Source organism: Harpegnathos saltator, unplaced genomic scaffold, assembly GCF_003227715.2.
Source record: "Harpegnathos saltator strain DR-91 unplaced genomic scaffold, Hsal_v8.6 scaffold10, whole genome shotgun sequence".
Classification (NCBI taxonomy): Eukaryota; Metazoa; Arthropoda; class Insecta; order Hymenoptera; family Formicidae; genus Harpegnathos; species Harpegnathos saltator.
Genome location: NW_020229873.1, coordinates 660,132 through 674,793, shown reverse-complemented (window position 1 = coordinate 674,793; position 14,662 = coordinate 660,132). Strand labels below are relative to the sequence as shown.

At 42.0% G+C, this 14,662-nt stretch overlaps 1 protein-coding gene across 6 annotated transcripts; it reads right to left on the bottom strand.

Annotated features, from left to right (window-relative positions):
* Positions 1 to 3,222: 3,222 nt before the first annotated feature.
* LOC105190241 (uncharacterized) lies at positions 3,223 to 14,649 on the bottom strand. 6 transcript variants are annotated; one of them, XM_011152895.3, is made up of 10 exons: positions 12,164 to 12,918; positions 11,853 to 11,920; positions 8,728 to 9,164; positions 8,371 to 8,651; positions 6,830 to 8,047; positions 5,678 to 5,973; positions 5,018 to 5,107; positions 4,696 to 4,900; positions 4,460 to 4,561; positions 3,223 to 4,369 (listed from the first exon to the last, which is right to left on the bottom strand). In XM_011152895.3, the coding sequence occupies exons 2-10, from the start codon at positions 11,911 to 11,913 to the stop codon at positions 4,030 to 4,032; spliced, it is 3,030 nt and encodes a 1,009-aa protein (XP_011151197.1). In that variant the 5' UTR covers positions 11,914 to 11,920; positions 12,164 to 12,918; the 3' UTR covers positions 3,223 to 4,029. The 6 variants fall into 6 exon arrangements, with proteins under 6 accessions (XP_011151197.1, XP_025152605.1, XP_025152597.1 ...); XM_025296820.1 differs by having other exon boundaries at positions 5,018 to 5,095; XM_025296812.1 differs by lacking the exon at positions 12,164 to 12,918 and adding an exon at positions 14,418 to 14,649 and having other exon boundaries at positions 4,696 to 5,107.
* Between the last annotated feature and the right edge of the window lie 13 nt (positions 14,650 to 14,662).

Here is a 14,662-nt window from a genome sequence, read left to right as displayed (position 1 = left end):
ATCAGGACTTCCTTTCTTAACCTGACGTAAACGATGTAGTCATCTTTCCTCTTTATAATGCGGACGATAGTTCTTAGGAACCGGCTCTAAACTATTAGCTGATGCATATCTGTTATATATCTCAATAACAATTGGTCGAGGAGTGCGGTACAATTCTAAACGTGTAAGTTGTGCAGATGAGCTTCGCTTCAAAATCTTCATCCATTTCGGCTCTGGGCCCTGGTGTAAGGCATGCTTTCGCTCTTTAGCGTATCGAAGTTTAATAGCTCCAAAAGTTAGACATGATAATTTATCAATAAACTTCCGACTCTTCATTTGCTGGAGAAAAGCATCCGAAAGATGCTGATACCCTGGAGATGAAACCTTGCACCGTGCTTCACGACACGCGCAACAAGCTGCGCAAAAGTGCGGATTGGAAGAAGAATTAGAATTTGGTCTATCTTGATTACCGCCACGAGAGAAACTTCTCTCGTGTGTCAGCCAATGATATCTCGGCTGAGGTAAGGCGTTTTGCACCATACCTGGATTTTCTTGGCATGGCGACAGCTAGCAGATTCTCTATACAACTGAAATCAGCCTGCTAAAAGCCACATCACGATCTAAATTCCTTGTTAAGGAAAGTGGCGACTCGTAGCGGAGATTCTGGAACTAATTTACAAAAATAATATTAATACCTGTATTCATAGTCGGGCCTTATATTTGTTGAGGCCTTCTTATATCCATCTTTAGATGCTGCACAGATTATTTTATTGGCTACAGACCATCTGAAGATAAACTTAAGGAAGTCTCAAATATAAGGCCTGGCTATGAATACAGGTGAAAGGAAGAGAGCGATTGATCGTCTATGCATGCTTTCCTACCTTACTATCTTCCTTAAGGAAGTAGAGAGAACAAGAATCGTGCACGTTTTATCGTTATCGTCAGGACGGGCGTAGTGTGCACACATTTTCTCAGGGAGCGCGTTGGATAAAGCGTCCTGGCGTAACCGACTCGATGGCCGCTCTCAGGTTTCTCTCTGCTATTAGCTAGACTCCCTATATTTCAAGAAATGCGAAATGCAATTACGCACCCCCGTTATCTCTAGAGAAATATAAATAAACCTAACGAAATACGTTTATTAAACTCGTTATTATGACGAAAATATAAGGGGTCTAAAGTAAGGGGTGATTATTAGACCCGTTATTTTTGTGAATTAGTTCTAGAATCTCCGCTATGAGCCGCCACTTTCCATATCGAGAAATCGAGGTCGTAATATTATATAACGACCAGTAAGACATTCTTTTGTTTTACCATGAAAATAGACTGAATTCAATAAGCTGTAATTTCCACAAGAATGATACTGAGATAGTTTTGAAATTATTTTATAACACATAGATTCTAGTTTTTAGTCATATTAATATCATAATTTTGCTTAAGTATTTTACTATGAAAAATTAAATTAAACAGAATGATTTGGTTTTCTCTTAAACTCCAACGACTAAACAGGCATTATCGAAATTTTGTTGATAAAGAAAAGCAAAAACACTTCCTCTCTCCATTATTAACATTCACGTCAATGGAAAACGAAATAATTTTGTTCTTCTCAAGTCTCAACAGCCAAACATAGACAAAACACAATACTTCAGAAATATACAAAGTTTAGTCTTCCTACGCTCTTAAAAAACTTTCAGAAAATCACATATAAATTATACGTTACATTACATATACATTACATTACATTACACTGAATTTTATCAAAAAAACATAAAAAATGGCATATTAATATTAATAAGACTGTAAAGCGTCTAATTCACGCCAGAGGGGCCAGGGAAATACCAATGAAACACTCGAATGAAAAAAGAGAGTAACATGTCTATATTTTCTCATTTAAATAATTACGGCTGAGAGCTCATCTAAACTAAAATGCTCTCCGGTACTAAAATGCGAAACAAGAGATAAAGTGACGTTTCGGAAACTGGATAACTCGCTTGATGTTGAACTATAACGGAATAAAAATCCTTCAAACACACGTAGCGTTTCACTAAAAGAAAGCGAACGATACAATGCCCAATTGTAACTTGTACGTCTGATTTATGACGGAAATGTCATATACGTTATTCTCTTTATTATTATACAAATATATACAACATTAATTTCTCGTAATCAGTCGCACGCGATAATAGACCGTTCTTACGAAAATCCATCAAAATAAATCACTTACATCTTATACATCGTATATAATGATTGGCGATAATTATTTACAGGTAACAATGTATCAAGAGGAATGATAATAAATAATAAATTGCATATGATATCGTGTGTATGAATTATATTATTAATTAATATCTGTATTCTATCTGGTACTGTTTTCTTTTTTTTTAAACAAAGAAATCGCTTTAAGTATAAACGAATATGCAGAGTGTTCCAACGGAGCAACCGAACCGGGTTGTATCTTCGAAAATTATTGGAGATAAGATAATATCAAAGAACAAAATGTCCAATTTATCAATTGTTTAATTTGCTTCATATATTTAATCACTATATTCTAACGATTCAACACAAAAATATACATGAAATATATGAAATCAATTAACTTTCTCTCATGTTATCTTCTTTATCTCCAATCATGCTCCAAACATACAGCTCGGTCTAATTACGTGGGATACCCTGTATATACTTTCAACCACATCCTCTTTGTTTCTTTATACATAGTTTACATAGAAACACAGTAACTGCGTCAAATAGAAAATAAAAACTTTTGCTTCCTCCCTTCTCTTCTCAAAGTCATGAAAAGTCATGAGATTTTCCATTGGACTTTACCACCAACGCAGTTTGTGTTTGTGAAACCTTATTATCTTCATACTTTGTGGATGGACGTGTGCGTATGGGGTGTATGTATGTATATATGTGTATGTATGTGTATATGTATTTGTAACGACAATATTAGAGATTACATCGTATCAATATAATCTTTTCATGTAACATTTTGTATCCAGCAGATCGAATCTGCTAGATTAGGTACATCAGTGTAACTTATTAGCCATCATACATTGCACGTGTATCAGTAAAAAGTATCGTTCGACAGAAATTAATGTGACTCTCACTCTTGAACAGCTGAATCTTTGTTTGATTTGCTAGTACTTATTATTGACAATTCGAAGATTTTTTTTTACTTTACGTACAAAACTTAAAAAAAGTTACTTTATATACATAAAAAGATAACGTATGATTTTATATACATATTGAAAGATGTATCTGTTTATATTATATTGAAAGTAATTTAATTCAATTTAGCTATGTATTGCTAGATAATAGTACACAATTAAAATATCTTTTGTTGTGTATCTCTCGTTAAAGTAAAACTGTTATGAAAGCAACGGAAAAATTCAGTCGCATAATGATCTCTTGTTAAACGGTTAAACGGGTAAACGTGGAACATGAGAAAATGGTTTAGGAGAAAAGTTCCTATTTTATATCTTTGTTAAAAAAGATATATACTGGCAACTGCGATGGATCATGATACAAAATAATCTATTATTTTAAACTTTTTTTCTTTCTTGTAATATATGACATATATATTTATATCTATATCATACTTGAACTGCATAGATTGATTGTATGTCTCAGATCTTACATTTTATGAAAATGCAGAGTAAATGTATGTAGTGCGAGAAAAATTCGCGAAAAAAATACTGTATTGCTCTAAATCTACAAATAAATTAACAACTTTCTTTTCTTTCTTTCATTTCTTTAAACCTAACGTCGTCGATTCTTTCTACTTTCTATTTCGTAAAATACGAAAGAAGGAACAATTCTATGGAACCAATTCTTTATTATATATAATTTTCAGGTTCATTTGAAATTTCGTTTATGCGAATCTACTACTTACGCTATATCACGGTTGTCTTCTTCCAAAGATTAGGACAATTCGTGTCATGGTCAGTGGCAATACAGTAACGTGTAGGTCGAATCGAACGGGAGTAATGACTGACAATAATGAAGAGGAGTACGATTGCACGTGGAATAGGTGGAACACAAATTCGTCCACAGTTACCTGTTTGATAAATGTTTGAGAGGACCGAGACTTAATATAGAGGTAGCACCAAGCGCACCCAGATTGCAGGTGCTTGAATTCCTCGCACCGTCTATAGTGATGATCGGCAAGCCAAAGTAACCACCGGTCTGAGCGCTCAATTGCGACAGCGGGATGTAACTTTGAATACCCAGATTCGCTAAGCGATTCAAAACATGTGGCGATTTCAAGTCCACAACCGGCAAAGCCAATTCGGCGCCTCCATTTTGTGCCACAGTATCGACCTCTTTGTGGTACGCCTGTTTATGCGTCGCCAAGGCCTGAGCCGTGGGATATTGAGCGGGACAGAGGTTACACCTTGAAGAGGAGAACGTGATGATAAATAGCAAACCGAACCTTACGTACCTCATCTTTAAAAATGAAATACGAGCGACGATGAGAACTCACTTGTGGAGAAGTTTGCTAGTTGTTCGATGATTCGCCATATGTTGAGTCAGCATGTCTTGATTCTGAAAGTTCTTGTCGCACACTTGACATGTCAATAATGCTCTGAAAAGTGCAAGTGTCACGTAAAATGGACTCAGTGGCTGACTAAACAATCGCGATATTCCACAAATCGGATGAATGCAACAAAATTGAATGAAAATGCAAAAGAAAATGCGAGCGGCGAAGATATTTCTCACCTGGGTGGCCGGCCACGTCTAACCACTGGCATCTGCGGTGGAGTATCCTGCGTGAGGTCCACAGTCGGTGGTCTCGGTGGTCGTTCCACTTCGTTCATCGATGATTTGTTCTGTTTGTTTTGCGGCACGGCAAACTGACCCTGATCCTGCTGCTTTCTTTGCGAACTAGTTGGTATGATAGAAATAGCAGAATTCAGATTGAGGGCTGTAACATTTAAAGGCTGCTGTGAAGGTGGTGGCCTCTGCTGCTGCTGTGGAGGTATCTGCTGCTTGTTTTGTTCGCTTGTCTTATTTTTATTTGCAGCTGGAGTAACTGTTATACCTCGAGCCGCGAGGACATTCGCCACTGCCTTGGCGTCGGATTTCTTTCCGCCAGGATTCGACGTGTTCTGGACTTGAGCTGGGGCGGAACCTTCAGATTAGTAAAAGAACACAACGCTCTTTATATCTCTGTATAACGCACCCCTTCTACGAATAGTGATCTCTTGAACAGAACACACACATGCGCGTATCGGAAACGAACAATAACACTAATGCAAAAATCAAGAGCGAATGAAAGTATCGTCGGAACTAAATTTCGAGCTATTGCAAGCATCGACAAAACCTTGACACTCATAAAAACGACTCAGAGAATACCAATAGACGCAAAGTATAATTGAATGTAAAATAGGAACTGAATCACACAAAGAGAAGAGGTACTTTAACAGAAAAAAAAAAAAAAAAAAAAAAAAAAAATATAAGTAATCAAAAGTTGTGTCGGACAAGCAAGTTGAAATGTTTTCAAATATCGTTTTACATAAAGCAATAATCAAATAAGATCCTCTGGAGAAACCATATCAGTCCGTATCAACGTCAATGGACTGGTAACTAACTTGTAAACAGCATAAATTTGCAATAATATTAAATGCTGTACGAACTCTTCTTGATTGCCCGATACGTTAGACAATTAAAGCTGAAATATATCGAAGTGATCGAAACTTACTCGGTTGTCGAACACTCAGAGTAATCGAATCCGTGAGGTGTATCGTAGAGTCGTTTCTACTGGTTTGCTGGGGAGCAGCACCCTGTACATTCTGTATAACAGGGAGACCATCGTTCCGTTTTTGTTGCGCTATGACGTGACAGTCCGCGTCCTCGTTTCTGTCGGGCAACAGTACATCCATACGCCTCTGCTTTGCCGCAGGACCGCTATTTTGCGGTTGGACCGGCATTGCTTGCTGCATAGGTCTCTTCATACGCTGCCGAGGTACTGGACCTTGCTGCGGCATCCGCGGTGCTCTGAAATGTTGAATTCAGATGTTGAAAAGCTAGGTTGTACTAAGATGTAAAGTCGATGAAGGAGCTATCCTCGAGTTTCCGGACAAGGTTTGCTTTTTTTCATTCAAAGATAAGGGGAAACATATAAATTTCATCGATCATTATTCAAATTCGTCGTCATTGAATTCATTGATTCAATCATTATTAAATTTTGATTATCATCAAAATTCAAGTTTCATCAGTGATCTCAAAATTCATTATCATCAAAATAATTCGTCATATTCATTATCAGGATTAAATTCATACCCATCATCATGTTTTATGAATATTCTCAATATTCGATCATCAAGATTTATAATCGTTGAATTAGTAATCATTTAATTATAATTATTATAATTAAATTATAATTATTTTATTTAAATGATTAATAATATAAAACTAATACTGCAGTTCTTCGTGGGTTCTAGTCTGTCCCTCAATGTCCTTCCAGACGTTTCTGTCCAACTGTCTTAATTCTCCGTGATTTAATAATACTAAGGTTATTTCATTTGCCTCGTCATTGTCGAGAGTTCCGTCTATTGTATATCGATAAGAATTGTTTTCTCTACCTTAGGTTTCGGTAACAACAATTTTTTAGACGTGTGGATTGCCTATAGCGCAAACTCTTTTTCTTTACGGACGGCTCTTTTTCTTTCTTCGCGTCAACTCTGACTCTATTTCTCACTGAGAATGGTTACTTAATCTTCCGCAGGACTACCAGGGTTACTCAGGTTACTCAGGTTACCAGGGTCCATGTGGTTTTCATGCACTACCCTCTACATTAAAGGATTACTGATTGAATTGTATATTATGTGACACACAAATGTCATGTTCTTACCTGCTGTTTTGAACGACGGACGGATATCGCCCTCGTGGAAGTTGCTGAGACAATTGAGGAGGCATTTGCGGTGGCCCGGCCATCTGCGGATACGGCCCGTACTGGGGATACAAGTGCGCTATATGCGGCGTATAATGCATACCCTGAGGACCAGGTACTCTGTATAACGGCGGGCGACCCGGCGGTTGTACGAAGTAATTGGGACCGGGTATCATTGTGTTCGCGCCTGGAGGAAGACTCGGGGGCATTTGCCCCGTCTGTGGAAGAGGCATACGTTGCACTTGCTGGGCCAGTTGCTGCACAGGCGGCGGCAATTGCTCAAAGTTCACTGGCGGTATCATTTGTTGGCTCGCCGCCGCCGCAGCAGGACCACCATACGTCGGGGAATTGGTTTGATGCGGAGACGTCAACGGCGAATTTCTGCTGAGCTGCTGCTGCGAATTCGTAGTCGTCGTCGGCGGCGACGGCTCCATCGGCGGCGCGGTGTGGTGAGGTGAGTGGGTGTTGAGCTGCGGCGAGGCTTGGCTCAGATGCGGCGAGTTCTGATTGATGTGCGGCGAATTCGCGTTCAGATGCGGCGACAGCTGGCTCACGCTCGGTGAGAGCTGAGTGCCGTGCATTTGCGCCCGATGTATCGACACCTCCATCGGCGAGTTAAAGATCATACTAGCGCATTCCGGTATGTTGCACTGATAATGGCCGGCTTTGCCACGGTGCTCGTCCAGATGTGCGATGTCCTTGAACTTCTCGTTGCAGACGCGGCACGTGTTGACGGTCTCTGCCAGTTTCTCTAGAGATACGTACTCCGTCTCAACAGGTTGTAAACTGTTCGACAGCGATACCTCGTTCGGGTTGCGTCTCTGATGTTCGATGAGGAAATTCTGTAACAGCGAGCCAGCGTTTTCTATGTTCGTGTCGCCACTCTCCGCATGTTGCTGCTCGTCGCTGTCTTTAGGATCCTCGTTGCTTTTGCTCGACAAGTCGGCAGACAGTTGGTTCCAGTTGAAACCAGCCTGCGAGTCGGTCGATTCCCTGTCCTTGTCCTCGTTGTCACATACCGCGGCACGTTCCGCCGCATGATTAGTATACGTGGAAGACTTTGGAATAATGCTGATGGAAGGATTCTCCTCCAGATTGTGTATCATACTGGATTCGTGACTTCTATCATCCTCTTCCTCCACGGAGGAATCGTCAATCAGTCGATTCGTCGACCTGGAACTACAAAGGAAATACCTGTCATGTAGAATCATGTTGAAATCGCTCGAATATTTTTCGCGTTCTCAAGCAGTAACAGCATGTTTCAAATAAACAGTATAAACATGAATCACGCTAACTTTTGTAGTGTAAACATAAATCATATTGAACAATTGACACTTTGTTAGGATATCAAACAAAGCGATCTATATCCAAATCAATTTGCTCTACTGTTATATTGATTCTTCAATGAGTCAACATTTTCATATTGAAAGTTTGTTGATAATACAACATATGAATGTCAATCCTATGAATTAGCGCAGAATGTACATTATGAGCCAACTTACCTCGACTGTTCACCAAGTTTTTTCAAGTTTTCAATAGTTTCCCTACAAGTGGCTTCCAAAGCATCTGATTCTTCATGATCCTCAGATTCTGAAAGTCTCTTCTCAGAATTGTCGTAGTTATCAGCACCCTGTATATCATCAACATTTTGATCTTCCTTTTCGGATGGATTTGCCATATCACTCCCTACACCGGAATCACCTTCATTAACATCTAAGGACGGCCTATCATTCTCTTCTAGAAGATTATGATCGTCGTTGAATTTAATGTTCCCATAATCGTCCTGTAAAGAAAACAAGTTACAGAAAATACAACAAAAGCTGCACTAACACTTCATATCCTTTAAAAGAAACACCTACTTGTTGGTCCACCATCACGTTTTCAAAAGGTTCATTAAGCGAGCCCTCTGTTGCCCTATCATCTCTGTGGTCATTCTCCTTAGCACCTGCCACCTCTTCTTCTTGATAATTTCCGATATCTGGATAAAAGTTGCGATTCACTACAGTGAAGGCTTCTGAATTCTTCTTGATTGTAAGCTTGACACTTTGCTTCTTCAGAGTCAGCTTCAATGAACCCTTCTTCTCCGGGTCTAGCCAATACGTGTCACTCTGCCTCCTCTTCACCACCTTCGGTCCTGTCACCCTCCTGAGGACGATACACGGCTTCCTCAGATGAGTATTAATGTGAACACGCAGTAATTTCTTGGAGGCGAATCGCCTGCCGCAAATACCACAGTCCAACAGCGGTTGTTGACCGCTAAAACCGTCCGGCGACCTGGGAGTGCCCGCACGGTCGTCTGAAACAGAAGGCATGAGTGCCATCAACGATGCCGACGGGATTACATGTTGTCACCGTCGTATCGCGCGCTTGCATTACACACGCACACAACGTTACGTGTAGCGTGTAAAGTTTGTTTGGTGCGCAGAAGTTACATCGGTTGTACGCGAAGGGGAGGGAGACGCTAAAGAGGGACACACGAGGACGCGCGGAAGAGAGAGCGAGAGAGCAAACGAACTGGGGAAAGAACGAGAGAGAGAGAAAGAGATGAGAAAGAGAGACAAAGATCATGCAAATAACGTATTGACGAAGGTAACTGACCGCTAACCGATCGTTCTGTGTACACAGGCGGTACGTACGATCTGCCGAAACGATCTGTTGTACAGTAAGTCACTAGCGATTTGCCGCGCTTTTCCTCGTCGCTGTCAAACCGCTCGCTCTCGCGGCGACGTTACTCGACTCGGCCGACTACTGTACGTGTGTGGAGACGAGTCATTGGTCACGAACGCGCGCGATTCGTCGCACTCAGGAAAGAAAAGGAACAACCTCACGTTACATCAACGGTGCAACGAGACAGAGTATATAAATTATGTGTATGCTATATATTATGTATACACACATACGTGTGTGTGTGCTGTGTGTGCATGTGTATATATGTATGTACACACAATTGACGTACATATAAGACACGACGAAGATCGCTTGAGTCCCGTCAGATTTCGCACACGTGAACGTAATTGAAGACCATCGCACAAGATGGTCGGTGCGCGCGAGAATCGCTTCGCGCTTTCGCTGAGAATTGAAAATACGACTCGCGAATCGATACGCACGCGGCTAAAACGCGCGTCCCATTGGCCGCTTGCGTATCGGCGCGAGTCTTTCAGCTAGTCGATTGGTCCAGCGACCATACCGGAATATTCGCGACGGAGTCTCCTGCGTGCAGTGCGGCGATTCGTGAAAGCGCAAAAAAGTGCTGCTGGCTAGAGCTAATCCTTCAACATCGATTGACCTAACCTAACACGGATCTGTCCCTAACCTCACTCAATCTCAATTGAGCAGCGCTCGATGTTCTTTCTTCTTCTAGATATTTCAAGATCCGATGAATACCAACAAGGATAATGGAGAATAAATGTATTCAGATATAACGATTAAGCTTGAGAATAATTAACATTGAGACAAAAAAGTGGTCTCCAGAAAGATATAAATACTCGCGCAAAAAAAATTAGATAATACTTCTGCGGCTGCGAAGAAAATAACGTGGAATATACAAGTATAATGGACTACATTGAATTATATTTAATTTATCAGAGACGTATAAGAACCACCTGTCAATGATGTACACATAAAGAGGCAAAACATGAGTTAGTAGATGGAATGCAAAGTGCGATATGGTAGATTATTATCGCAGACGTGATTACGTGTACTTTGTCGCGCGCGCGTGTGTTTATGAATTCCTAACCTGTAGACGACGCAACTTGCGTAGCCGGTGGCGGGACAGTAACAAGTTTGTTGTTTCATCGCTTCACATAAATTTTTTCGATTATACATAGATAAGATGATAATATAATGGTATAAAATAGTTTTTTTTTATATATATATATATATATATATAATAATGGTTAGAAAGACTGATGGACACGTTGGAAAGGAGCGATCTTGATGGAAATTAGCGCAATTCTTTTTTTTTCTTCTCATATTTTTCTCTCAAAATCAAGGCATATTTTCTTCTTTCTCAATTGTGAAAATAATAACAAAGATTTCAGTCAAGTTTCAATATGAAAGCTTATTAAAAAATTAGAGAACATTTGTTTGATCAAATATAATCTTTATCATTATCATTATCAATACAAAGTTTATAATTTTCGTATGCATATTATAAACAAAATGTTCAACATTGTTTGACAAACTTCAACAAGATATGGAGAGTATCTTCTCACTATATTTTTTTGAAGATATTAAATGTATGTTCAGATATAGCTTGATATAGAAACTGATGTATGTTGAGATATAACTTGATAATAGCTTGATATAACTTGATAATAACTTGATATAGAAACAGTGTTGTTATGATGTTTATATTTTGAATAATTGTCATCATTACCTTCGACTTGTACAGAAAGAGTAACACTAAAGAATAGATCTCCAAAACATGTCAACAATTGTACACAGAGGGACATAAAAGTCTTTGTACATAAGGTCATATTATTTCAGTGAGTATAATAGATCTTTTGTGTGGAAACATCTGAAATGATATAACTTTGTGTAAAAACGTCATCTGTATACAAAGTCGAATCAGAGCTCATCATAAGCTGTATCTGATGACTGTTGGTTACAATTTATTATATATCTCTTTTGTGCTTTATCTCTTTTTAATAAAAAGTAAAAATTGTTTGGAATCATTACCTTCTTTTCAAAATTTACCCAAGATTTTATAGAAGATTTTTATAGAATAAAATAAAGAACTATTATACATATTATGTTCTAGGATACAACAATTTTCTGAGACATAAAGTAAATACATCATGTGTATATGTATGTGTGGCAGCAGACAAAAATGTTAAATTCGTTAGTTTGATTCACATAAATATAATTATTATACTTGATAGAGATTAGCATATATTAGTTGTCTGTGTTACGATTGTTATATAAATACACGAAAACGCGCACGGAAATTTTTGTAACAAATCCACAATGCCGTAGTACTTACAGATTTTATCTTGCGTGGAAAATTTAAATTCTGCAAAATCGCGATCCAGTGGACTGTTCATTTCCGATCTGCGAACACAAAGGCGTCCCAGTGTCATTAAGTTTTGGAAACTTTGTAAATGGATTTGTAAATATCTAATCACGTGCACACGCTTAACCCACGCAGACTCATTTCCAAAAATACGAGGGAGAATAATTATCTCACTACGTATACCTTATCTTCATTCACCTTTATCGTGCGTGCATGCGTGCGCGCGCTCACGTGCTATTACACCGTATACATATTACTTCGAGAGCATGCATCGTACTTACAGGCATTGTTATCAACAATGCTGATTGTCAAAAGCTTGTTAACATCGGCTTATCCTCGGTCGAGCAAATAACAAGCTTTAATCAGCATAATAACACAATATTATGATCACCATGCGACCGATCCAGCACGCACATTATCCCTCGCCGATTTTCAACGCGGTTTCAACGTGATCCGGTGTCCCGCGCACCGGAAACGCGACTCCAGCGGGCGCGCTCTTCCGACAGTCGCGAGGACGGAGTGTGTGTATATGTGAGAAAGAAAGAGACAGAGAGAGAGAGAGAGAGAGAGAGAGAAACACGCGCGAAAAAGCGGAGCACACGAAAGCAGGAGAGCCGGACTCTGCGCGAAAGTACCGCGCGGCCAAACGCGTGAGAAGCACCAGCGGCGGCTCGTCTCCCGTTGGAACGTTTCGAATCGGTAAACGCGGCGTTCAGCAGCGGTAGGTAAAGTCAATTAAACACGCCGCGCTAGTCTCGAATCCACTTGGCGCGCCTGGCGGCGTCGGTGACGGGCGGGAAGAAGAGAGAAACGGCCCTCCCTTTACCTCCGTTCGTCGTGAAACGTAACGCACACGTCCCGCGCGACGATCCTGTCCCGGACGCTGGCGCTCCGACGATCGACATCAACGCGGAGGCAACTCAGCCACGTGATCGCGCCGGAAGGCGGCTGATGATCCTCCGTTCGTTGTCGTCGCCGTCGTCGTCGGCGGCGGTTCCACGCGCGCGAGTACAAGTGTCCACCACCCTCCCTCCCCTTCGCCTCCTCCTCCTCCTCCTCCTCCTCCTCCTCCTCCTCCTCCTCCTCCTCCTCCTCCTCCTCCTCCTCCTCTCCTCCCCGCTGGTCCGCCGCTCGCGGATCTACCGTGGGATTCTTTACATAGGATCGAGAATATGGCTGACGGTGTATTACGACATGATCACTACCGTGCTGCTGGTGTGTGCTGGTCTCTGTTGTATGATTGTTTACGGTAATTTTGCACTCTGCAGCAATTCGTTGTTCATGTAAACGAGCAACGATATTCGAACGATGAGAAAGAGATGCGCAACGACGATCGGCAGACAACGGGCCGCGTCTGCGATTCCTCGTCCTACTAGCCAGGTCCAGTCTCAACTTATATTAATACGTGTGGATATATCGAGCCGCCAATATGGTGGCACGGCGCGCGCGAGAGAGAGAGAGAGAGAGAGACGCGCGCGAGCGTACGGGCGGGCGTGCGAGCGAGCGAGCGAGCGAGCAAACGAACGAACGAACGAGCGACAGGATATAATCAACTCAGTGTGAATTCGTGCCGAACTGTTGAGGCACGAGTTCAGCGGCGAGGTTCAGAGTGTTCAGATACGTTGTTTTGTGAAAAGGTACGCGCGCGCTCGCGCGCGCGCGCGTGGAGCAGCGTGCGCCGTTCTCTCTGCTGCCGCTGCAAACGGCGGGATTGAGCCTCTCCTGCTCTCCCCGTCGCCGCTGTATCAGCAACTACCCTGTACTTCCTCGCACCGCCGACATCTCCCCTCATTCTCTTTCGCTCGCTCTCTTGCACCCTTCCCTTCTCGCCCCCTCGTCCTCCCTTTGTCCTCTCCCGCTATCGCCAAGTCATGTCGTCTCTTTTCTTCGACGCAGTTGGCAGGTTACTCTCGCCATACTTGTTATTGTACTCTCTCTCTCTCTCTCTCTCTCTCTCTCTCTCTCTCTCTCTCTCTCTCTCTCTCTCTCTCTCTCTCTCTCTCTCTCTCTCTCTCTCTCTCTCTCTCTCTCTCTCTCTCTCTCTCTCTCTCACACACACACACACACTCACATGTGATGACGACGACGGCGCGCGCGAGCGCACGTCGCTTGTATATACGCCCTTTGCATGGAACCCAACAAGTACAAAAGGGTGACACGCACACCGAGCGCGGATGGTCGAGTGGGTGCGAGAGCGAGAAACGAGTGAGAGAAGAGGAGATGGGGGAGGAGGAGGAGGTAGAAGGGTTACGGAGAGGAGGAATAGTTGTGTGCGTGTGGAAGAAGGAGCCCGAATTGAAATTAAATCAACTTAATGTGCACTCGAGTGCGGGTGGGGAGCCAATGAGTGACAGCGGTTGCTCTCGTGACGCAGGCGCAGCAAGGAACATCGCTAAACAACATCGTACCCCCCGGTTCCCTCTCTGCGCCACGTCGCTTTTCCTACCCAACCATTTTGCCCTCCTTCCGCCTCTCGTCACTCTCTTCTACCAGACCTCTCTCTCTCTCACACCCTTTCTTCCTTCCTTCACCTACCGCTCTGCTCCGTCCTCCCGTTGAGCCGCTCTGCGCAGAGGTACTCTCTTTCTCGCTTGCACTCCCAGCTCTTCCGAATGCCGCAGCTTTCGACTGCTGCTGAATCCCTCATGCCGTGCAATTCCCCAGCGAAATCGTCAACGCCAGCTATCCAATTGCCACCTGTCATCCATTGTACTTAAAAGCTACCGTATTGTCTTTCTCTCTCCCTCTCCTCTCTCTCTCTCTCTCTCTCTCTCTCTCTC